General features: G+C 55.6%; 2 protein-coding genes across 2 annotated transcripts; one reads left to right on the top strand and one right to left on the bottom strand.

The window, feature by feature from the left end:
• Nucleotides 1-95: 95 nt before the first annotated feature.
• On the bottom strand, nt 96-4330 carry LOC119791613. The gene is made up of 9 exons (XM_038297816.1): nt 4124-4330; nt 3788-3993; nt 3153-3275; nt 2829-3061; nt 2625-2762; nt 2366-2553; nt 2213-2292; nt 708-791; nt 96-488 (listed from the first exon to the last, which is right to left on the bottom strand). Exons 2-9 carry the CDS (start codon nt 3972-3974, stop codon nt 343-345), a joined length of 1179 nt encoding a protein of 392 aa, XP_038153744.1. The 5' UTR covers nt 3975-3993; nt 4124-4330; the 3' UTR covers nt 96-342.
• Nucleotides 4331-4763: 433 nt separating this feature from the next.
• setdb2 (SET domain bifurcated histone lysine methyltransferase 2) lies at nt 4764-8239 on the top strand. The gene is made up of 10 exons (XM_038297801.1): nt 4764-5062; nt 5720-5833; nt 6010-6236; nt 6314-6562; nt 6634-6956; nt 7041-7210; nt 7284-7529; nt 7608-7750; nt 7827-7915; nt 7991-8239. The coding sequence occupies exons 1-10, from the start codon at nt 5032-5034 to the stop codon at nt 8160-8162; spliced, it is 1764 nt and encodes a 587-aa protein (XP_038153729.1). The 5' UTR covers nt 4764-5031; the 3' UTR covers nt 8163-8239.
• The last annotated feature ends 1147 nt before the right edge of the window (nt 8240-9386 follow it).

Genomic DNA, 9386 nt, shown 5'->3' with positions numbered 1-9386 from the left:
ATTAAGCAGCAAATAGGACTTTATTTCTTCTATTTATCCAATAAATCTTCAGCACAGGTTTATTCTGAGGCGTAAAATAAAGACAGAACTTTCTCCATTTCCTCCTTTATTGTTTTTAACATGAATGTTTCATTTTAAAGGCATCAAACTGGAAACAGCCAGAATAAATAGGATGAAACTATTTACTGAAGGAATAAAAAAAGAAACCTTAACTAACTTTAGATTATGACATAAAAACAGAGTAAATGTTTAAAGGTTGTAAACAGACAGTGCTGGGATCCAAACTGCAGTTCGTGTGGTTGTAGCAGTTCTCCTCCTGTCCTCCAGGGGGTGCCGCTCCTCTTACAGCATCTCCTTCAGGATGTTGGGGAGGAACTCTTGAGCATCTCTCAGTTCATCCTTCCACTCCTGAGGGATGCCCCCTCCGCTGTGGGCGGCCCCGGCCCCCAGCAGGGCCCCGAGCGCCGCACCCCGGTTACAGTTTTCACCTGGAGACAGAAAAAACAAACCAGACGGTGGAGAAAAGACCAACAGGAAACCAGCTGCTCTGATTGGTCAGCGTCAACAGGCTCCGCCCATCCATTTTAACATTTAGTTCCACACGGCAGCATTCTGGGGGACTGAGGTTTTTATTCTTTGAATCGAGACGTCGGTTCTAGATGTTCTATTTAACCAAATTCACCAAAGTCCATTTTTAAGGCACTGACCTCCACAGTTGGTGTTGGCCAGGATTCCTCCCACCGGATCATCGTGGAACTCGTAGGCCAGGTAGAACAGGCTGGACAGCGCCCCTGTTGGTTCAACGGTTCACAGTTGAGTCTGGGTCACAGACAGTGGCGCCACCGGTGGGGGAAGGGGTGGCCACTGCCTCCCCACTGGCCCCCCACTGGCCACCTCACTGCCTCCCCACTGTCCCCCCACTGGCCGCCCCACTGGCCCCCCACTGGCCCCCCACTGGCCCCCCACTGGCCACCTCACTGCCTCCCCACTGTCCCCCCACTGGCCGCCCCACTGGCCTCCCCACTGTCCCCCCACTGGCCGCCCCACTGGCCCCCCACTGGCCGCCCCACTGGCCTCCCCACTGTCCCCCCACTGGCCTCCCCACTGTCCCCCCACTGGCCACCACACTGTCCCCCCACTGGCCACCTCACTGCCTCCCCACTGGCCTCCCCACTGTCCCCCCACTGGCCACCTCACTGCCTCCCCACTGTCCCCCCACTGGCCGCCCCACTGTCCCCCCACTGGCCGCCCCACTGTCCCCCCACTGGCCGCCCCACTGGCCGCCCCACTGGCCTCCCCACTGTCCCCCCACTGGCCTCCCCACTGTCCCCCCACTGGCCACCACACTGTCCCCCCACTGGCCACCTCACTGCCTCCCCACTGGCCTCCCCACGGTCCCCCCACTGGCCACCACACTGTCCCCCCACTGTCCCCCCACTGGCCTCCCCACTGGCCTCCCCACTGTCCCCCGACTGTCCCCCCACTGGCCTCCCCACTGGCCCCCCACTGGCCTCCCCACTGTCCCCCGACTGTCCCCCCACTGGCCACCACACTGTCCCCCCACTGGCCACCTCACTGCCTCCCCACTGGCCTCCCCACTGTCCCCCCACTGGCCACCTCACTGCCTCCCCACTGTCCCCCCACTGGCCGCCCCACTGTCCCCCCACTGGCCGCCCCACTGTCCCCCCACTGGCCGCCCCACTGGCCGCCCCACTGGCCGCCCCACTGGCCTCCCCACTGTCCCCCCACTGGCCTCCCCACTGTCCCCCCACTGGCCACCACACTGTCCCCCCACTGGCCACCTCACTGCCTCCCCACTGGCCTCCCCACTGTCCCCCCACTGGCCACCACACTGTCCCCCCACTGTCCCCCCACTGGCCTCCCCACTGGCCTCCCCACTGTCCCCCGACTGTCCCCCCACTGGCCTCCCCACTGGCCCCCCACTGGCCTCCCCACTGTCCCCCGACTGTCCCCCCACTGGCCTCCCCACTGGCCCCCCACTGGCCTCCCCACTGGCCCCCCACTGGCCTCCCCACTGTCCCCCGACTGTCCCCCCACTGGCCACCACACTGTCCCCCCACTGGCTAGTGTAAATTGTGCTGGCATCAGTTGTCCTTTATGCACAGCCAGGGACGGAACATTAAAAATCCCACAATAAACCAGGAGCGGAGTAGATCTTTACTGAAGTTTTAGTAAGGAAACGGATCCTGACCTCTGTTGTAGCAGGCCAAGCCCAGGTAGTTCACCGCGCTCTGATGGACCTTCAGCCGCTCCTCAGAAGATGCAGGAAACCTGGAACATTCAGCCGTGTCAGCACCGAGTCGCTTTAGTTTGATCTAAAAGCACTGGGCTCGCTCAGACGCACCTGGCCGCTTTGCGGCTGTAGCTCTGGCAGGTGTCCCAGGCCTCCAGCCTCCTCAGAGCGTCCTCAGCCTGCTGCCGGACGCTGGCCCCGCCCAGCACTGCATGCAGGGCCCGGCCGTAGATACTCACGTACTCGGGCACTTTGGGGTGAGGATGGGTGAGTTTAACAAACTCTACGGCAGCAGAGACCTGAGGAAAGACGGAGGTTAGAAGGAGACGGAACAGAGGAACCGTCGACGGGGGACATGGCGTTCGCTCACAGCCTGGTCCTCGTTGGCCGAAGCGGACAACAAGACGAAGGGGAGGATCATGGGAAGGCAGCCGATGGCGTCCAGCTGGCTGTCAGGAGATCCAAAGCTCAGCATCCGTTTGGATCGTTTCTCCGCAAACGTCAGAACCTGAAGAGAGCCGAGTCAGAACAGATGTGGAACCCTTACGGATCTGGAAGAGAAGCTCTAGTTTACCTCGCTGGGAGACGAGGGTCTGCTGTCCTGCCAGTCGGCAAAGAAGGAGCGGTGGAAGGACTCGGCGTAGGTGTCGGCGTGCGAACCGGGCGTGGTCAGGAACTTCACGTAGTCGGACAGAACGGCGGCGCGAACCTCAGGCCGGGAGACGTCCGCGGCACGGCTGGAGACAACGGTCCGAGCTACGCGCAGCGAGCAGAGGACGTTCAGGGTGTTGTCTCCCGCCTGAAGACCTGCAGAACCAGACAGGATGAGGGACTGCTCGACCGGAACCGACCAGGAAGACTCAGAGCCGCCGCCGGCGGACAGACGCCCCAGATGCACCTTGGTGGTAGTGGACCGTTCCGTTGGAGGACCGCCACAGCTCCAGCTTGTCATGAAGGATGACGCTACCGACGACGTCAGCTCGCCGTCCACCAGAGGACCAGGCGGTCCGACCGCTGCCAGCTGGGGAACAGAACCTGCTCGTTAGTCAACAGAACCTAGAACCCTTCCTTTAGAACCATCGCCGGCTGGAGAACGTGAACTTCTGTGGTTCTGAACAGAAATAAGACCCTGGATGTTCTCAGAAATGACTCAGTAGTTCTTCATTAAACCTTTTTTTTTTCCTCAGTGCTGAAATGAAAAACCAGACATAAAGAAATCTACACAGTAAAAATCGACTAGATTTGGTTCATTCTAAGCTCCATAGATCTACGGTTCCAGATGGAAACCTTTCACCTCTTCCTCTGATGCTCAGATTTTCTTTCCTCTGACATCATAAATCATTTTAAAGAACATTTCAGTTTAGCTCCTCAGTGAAAACAGCTGGTTAAACTGGTAAAAACCGGTTCTAGCTGTTATCTAACCAAGAAGCTTGTCGTTGGGGTGAAGACGGAGATCCTACCTGGAGTTCTGGATACTGTGGACTATAAACACATAAAGATGTAGGCGGGACAGGTGTGGTTCGGAGGCGGTACCTGTGTTGGACAGGCTGAGGATGCTGGACGGGTGTCTGCTTGCAGGCGCGTTGAACCCAGATATCCAGCCTCCAAAGTCCCTCCTGATGTCCTGGATGTTGTAGTACCAGTGGACCGGCATGGACATGGAGTCTGCGGCACACATGGCCCAGAAGGCCTCGGCCACCGACCGCCTCACTGCAGACATCTCAGCCCAGCAGCTTCACCTGCAACAGGAAGAGGAGCAGAGCCCATCAGCCTGGATGGAAACCAGCAGAGAACCAGATGAAAGCACCGCTTCTACTGCCTAAACTGCTCCAGCCTGAGGTGATCACACAGGTGAACTAACCCTCTCACCTGTTCTCCTGTTATACAAGGTCTGATCAGTTACAAAACCCAACAGGAAGTGACCTGCAGCTGCTCCTCCCAGTTAAACCAGCAGCAGCTTCCCGGAGCTCCCAGTCGCTCACTGACGGTCTGCTCATAACAACTGCTTATGAAAGTTATGACTCGCGTGAATGTTTGTTGTCATTTCGTAAGAGAAGCAAAGCTACGGCGTCCCGCGAGGTTCCTCCCAACTAATTTCCCCTGAGTTTTGCCTGGCAGGCAGAGAACTGGGCTTTTAGAATAATGAGGACGATCCGGTATTAAAGTTTATTTGATCATTAATGTGATCAATGTTTGATTATAATGAATCCTGATGATTCTTTGTTAAGCTGGAAACGTTTTTTTACCTGAGGAAATTAAGCTGATCCGGTTTCTATTTTGTTAATGGTTGTGAATTGGGTTAAAGTTCGGAATAGGGTTCGGATTATTCGGATTATTGGGTTATTGTCAGGGTTCGGGGGTAGAAAGGGTTAAAAATGGGGGAAAATTGATGAAAATGAAAACGCGGTCCTCACTCTAGATAGGGAGACTAGAGTGTGTGTGTGTGTGTCTGTGTGTGTGTGTGTGTGTGTGCGCCTGTCAGGCAAACGTCAGGGAAAAATGCTCATGTAATAATGCTACGGCGGCCCGTTTGGCCCATAGGCGTCTGGATGCTGGACGTAAATTAGCTTCGATTCCCGCTAATAATCCAGAGTTCGTGCTGTGGATCAAAGGCGGATCAAACTGGTTTGGAACCATGTTGGACTAACCAATCAGAGTTGGCCAGTAGCCCAGGCGGTATGCTGGTTCCACCAACCCAGTTAAAAACCAGTTATTTTCGCTCCTGCTGCTTGTGTTTATAGCCTGAGCTAGCCGGGCAGAGCTAACAGTCCGCGGACATGGGGGACGTGTTGGATGCACGTGACGTGGGTAAGTTTAGATCACTGTGGGAGCTACTGTGGACCCACGGTAACTGCCTCTGGTTCTTAATGCGGTTCTAAAGGATCCAACCTGGACAGGGATCCTATTTTTATTGTTTTTAGCTTCCGGACTCTGCGGCCACCGCCCGCCATCTTGGTCAGGGCAAAAACCAGCAGAGGAACCAGAATCTGATGAAAACCTTAAAGGTCCCTGATCTTTATTTTTCAATCCTTGTTTATGATGTTTCCTCAATTTATTAAAATCAAAACATGCCCTTTATAAGGCGCTCAGTGAAATACTTTGAAAATCCAAATTTCAAGCCAATAGTGTTAGACCTTATAGACCTTATTACCTTTGGAATATTCAACAGAAAATATGGATATTTTGATGGCATGAATGAATGTCAATGCAATGACAAGAAACCCCAACCTGCCCGAATATATTAAGGAAAAAACATTTTTTGTCTCGTAATGTTACTTTATTCTCTAGATATTAACCTCTATCGTGGTCCTAATACTGCGTCATAGATGTGTTGGGGCTACGCTGGTGATGAAACACGGTAACTTGGCCTATAAAGGGTTAAAGGCTTTGATGAGGACGCCTCTCTGTAGAACCGGATCAGTCAGAACCTCTTTAATGCCGGGCCTCCCTGGTTCTGTCCTGCAGAGCGAGCCAGAACCTTCTGGGCCCAAAACGACGTGGAGCAGGTGTTCAGCGCAGTCTTCCAGTACCTGGACCACCTGAAGCAGGTTCTGCTGACCCAGTCAGCCAAAGATAAAGGTACCGATCCATTCTGACTCTGTTCTGATCCACTCTCACTCTGGTCCGATCGGCTTAGACTCAGGTCCGATCGGCTCAGACTCGGGTCCGATCCGCTCTGACTCGGGTCCGTCCCGCTCTGACTCTGTTCGGTCCCGCTCGGTTCTGGGATGTTCTGACGGTTCTGTTTGTGTCAGAGTATGTCCGGGCTCAGAGGCTCCTGGAGGTCCTGGACTGCCTCCCCGCGCCGCCTCCTCAGGACCAGGACTCGTCGGTGGTCCAGGTGGTCATCGGTTCAGGCAGTCTGTGGTCGCCGTCGCCCGCCTGCCTCCTGGACGGCCTGCCGCCACCTGCTGGCAGAGAGGGGCTGCTGCCGCCACTGGCGCCGGTCCAGCTGCACTACCAGCCTCACCAGTGCTGCAAGGTAAACCGGAGCAGCAGGCGGAACCAGAACCGCCGCCGCCCCCCCCGGTTAACCCCCCCCCGTGTGTCTGTCCCCAGGCCTGCCTGCCCAGCCTGCCCAGAACCCCCGAGTCCAGCTCGCTGCTGTACGGCCAGAACCCGCTGAAGGTGCTGCTGCTGTGCGGCTTCAAGCGGCTCAGCGCCATGCTGTCCCCGCTGGGGTCGGGTCAGGACACGGAGGACGAGGACTGGGACGTCATCTACAAGTCGCCCTGCGGCCTCAGTCTGCGGAACTTCCAGGACGTGGCGTCCTTCCTGGCGGCCACCGAGAGCTTGGACGTCCTGCAGGTGGACCTCAGAACCAGAAGCAGGACGTGGCGGTAGAACCGGCTCTGACCCGCTGCTCCTCCTCCCTGCAGGTGGACTTCTTCACCTTCAACCGCCTGGTCCAACTGGACCCTCCCTCTCTGCCCGCCGACGCCAAGCCGGACCTGAGCCGGGGGGCGGAGCCTACCCCGGTGGAGCTGTGCCTCGGCGAAGGCGTGGGCCGGCCCGCGGGCTTCCGCTACCGGAAGGACCGCTGGCCGCACGGCTGCTTCCTGAGCCGCGACCCGGCGCTGTTCCAGACCTGCTGCGACTGCAGCGGCGCCTGCAGCGACGCCAAGAGCTGCGCCTGCGTCGCCATGACGGCAGGGGGGCGGGGCTACCGGCACCACCGCCTGCTGCAGCCGGTCCAATCAGGGTGAGGCCCGTCCAGAACCGCTGGGTCATGACCCGCGGGGTCCAGAACCAGAGCTGGGGTAACGTTTTCTCCCCCTCCCCCCAGGCTCTATGAGTGCGGGCCGTGGTGCCGCTGTGACCGGGCGCGTTGCCAGAACCGGCTGGTCCAGAGAGGCATCAGAGTGCGGCTGCAGGTCTTCCAGACGGAGGACCGGGGCTGGGGCGTGCGTTGCCGTGACGACGTGGACCGGGGCACGTTTATCTGCATCTACGCAGGTGGGCTGAACCGACCGTTCGGTTCCGTCTGACCGGCGGGGGTGATGACATCACGGCGTTCTCTCCTGAACAGGCGTGGTTCTGCAGAGGGCCCCGAGTCCCGGCGACCCGCCGCCTCCCAAGCTGACCCGCGACGAGCTGCCGTCTGACGATGACGTGGAGGTGGTCACTGAGTGGCTGGCTCCGCCCGTCCTGGAGGCCTGCAGCGACCTGCTGGAGGCTCCGCCCCCCTCCTCTGACCAGCAGCTCCCCGTCATCCAGGGACCCGATGAGTCCAGCTCACCGCCACGGAACCAGAACCAGGCGTCTCCTTCAGCAGGTCGGCAGTCCAACCAGAACCGCACATGACGCTGTGTTGACCCTGCTCTGACCCCTCTATGCCCCTCCCCCTCATCAGGAAATCTGTCTGAGGACAAGGTTGCCGTGGCGATGGACACCGAGGAGGACGGCGATCAGAGGGGACAGAAGAGGGCCGCAGAGATGGACGACGTCTGCTTGATCGACGCCACCAAGGAGGGGAACGTCAGCCGCTTCATCAACGTGAGTCCATCACAAAGGGGGCGGGGCCAGAGGAAGGGGCGGGGCCATTCTTTACACTCTAATGTTCCGCCCACAGCACAGCTGCCAGCCCAACCTGTTCATCCAGAACGTCTTCACGGACTGCCATGACCCCGCCTTCCCCGTCATCGCCTTCTTCACCAGCAGGTGAGGGGGAGGAGTCACAGTAAGCCCCTCCCCTTTCCCCTCAGCCCGGGTCTGACTGTGTTCTGTGTCCGTCAGGGTGGTTAAAGCCGGAACCGAGCTGACCTGGAACTACTCGGCCGGCCCTCACGCCGCCGCTCCGCCTCAGAAACAGGAAGTGGCCTGTCTCTGCCGTAGCAACGGTTGCCAGGGATGGCTCCACCTGGAGGAGAGCCCGTGTGACGTTCCGGCTGCGACGGAGAAACTCTGATCATCCAGAACGTCTTTTAGAACGGTTCCTGCTGTTAATCTGTTTTTGTAATAAAATCATCAGATATTCAAACCAAACGTCTCTGAACTGATTTAAAAGATCAAAGGTTTAAATGAAGGACCTTTATTCTGAAAATCCTGCAGTGATGCTCTTACTTTGAAAGGGAGCTCAAATGGTCTCTGGTTTATTTTGTTTCAATGTTTTTAGATTATTTCAGTCATTAATATTCCCTGAATATTAAAAATATTTCTCATCTGTTTGCTGGAAATGTGTGGGAAATACAGAGAGCGGCCATCTTAGGTCAGACCAAGACCAACTACAGTCAATGGATGCTAACCCTACTTTATGACTTCAGACGCTCTGAAAACCATTTTCTGTTTTAATATATAATCTTTATTTTCTACTGACAGTTAGCAAACTTCTCTCAGGATGCTGGTCTTTTATTCCACCTTAGATCCACAAATAAAAGGAGATTATAATCCAGATCAAGGGATTACCTTTCACCCATAGGATTATATGACAGATTATCCTCATGTTTCACAGTTACTGGTTTTCTGCTGTTTAAACAAGATGAGGAGCAGAGATGAGCTTAAAACGCCCTGATTTCTAAAAGACACCTTTGTTTCTAGATGTTGGAGCTTGGCCTGTTTTCCAGTGTAGTCCTGTTTCTCTGACTGTGACTAACTGGATGTGCTCTCTTCATCCTCTGACATGGGAGCTGGCTCGGAGCTCGTCTGCCTGGCTGTGTGTTTCCTGGACGGGGCCGCCTGTGGAGCTGGTTGACAGTTGCCTTTTGTATCTATGCTTCTTTTTCTATGTCTGCTTCTGTCTCCTTGAACCCCAGTGGGCCTCAGCAGATGGCCGCTCACACTGAGCCTGGTTCTGCTGGAGGTTTCTTCCTGTTCAAAGGGAGTTTTTCCTCTCCACTGTCGCTACAAGCATGCTTAGTGTGAGGGATTGCTGAAGAGTCAATGAGTCGATGCAATCAGCTGGTTTTCCTTAGATAGAAAACTTTGAATCAATCTGACTGGATGATCTGGTTGTTCTGGATCTATAAAATGACCTGAGATGATATGATGTGAATTGGAGCTATAGAAATAAACTGAATAGAATTATTCAGTTCTATAGATCATAGAACTCATAATCAAAGAGCAATCCTTTAAAATACTGAATGATAATATTCTACATAAATATATATTATAATATATTAATATAACATTTTGT

The sequence above is a fragment of the Cyprinodon tularosa genome, unplaced genomic scaffold (genome assembly GCF_016077235.1).
Source record: "Cyprinodon tularosa strain WSP-4 unplaced genomic scaffold, ASM1607723v1 ctg1103, whole genome shotgun sequence".
Lineage (NCBI taxonomy): Eukaryota > Metazoa > Chordata > Actinopteri > Cyprinodontiformes > Cyprinodontidae > Cyprinodon > Cyprinodon tularosa.
Note: the sequence above shows the minus strand (reverse complement) of the source record. Positions and strands in the feature narration are given on the sequence as shown.

Bases quoted from the DNA above. Each gene is read 5' to 3' on its own strand.
- LOC119791613 (XM_038297816.1), bottom strand. From the start codon at position 3,974: ATGTCTGCAGTGAGGCGGTCGGTGGCCGAGGCCTTCTGGGCCATGTGT. The intron at 2,554-2,624 runs GTGAGCGAACGC...GTCTTTCCTCAG, and splicing joins CGGCCAACGAGGACCAGGCT to GTCTCTGCTGCCGTAGAGTT. The intron at 489-707 runs GTCAGTGCCTTA...TTCTGTCTCCAG, and splicing joins GGCCAACACCAACTGTGGAG to GTGAAAACTGTAACCGGGGT.
- setdb2 (XM_038297801.1), top strand. From the start codon at position 5,032: ATGGGGGACGTGTTGGATGCACGTGACGTGG. The intron at 6,237-6,313 runs GTAAACCGGAGC...GTCTGTCCCCAG, and splicing joins AGCCTCACCAGTGCTGCAAG to GCCTGCCTGCCCAGCCTGCC. The intron at 6,957-7,040 runs GTGAGGCCCGTC...CCCTCCCCCCAG, and splicing joins CTGCAGCCGGTCCAATCAGG to GCTCTATGAGTGCGGGCCGT.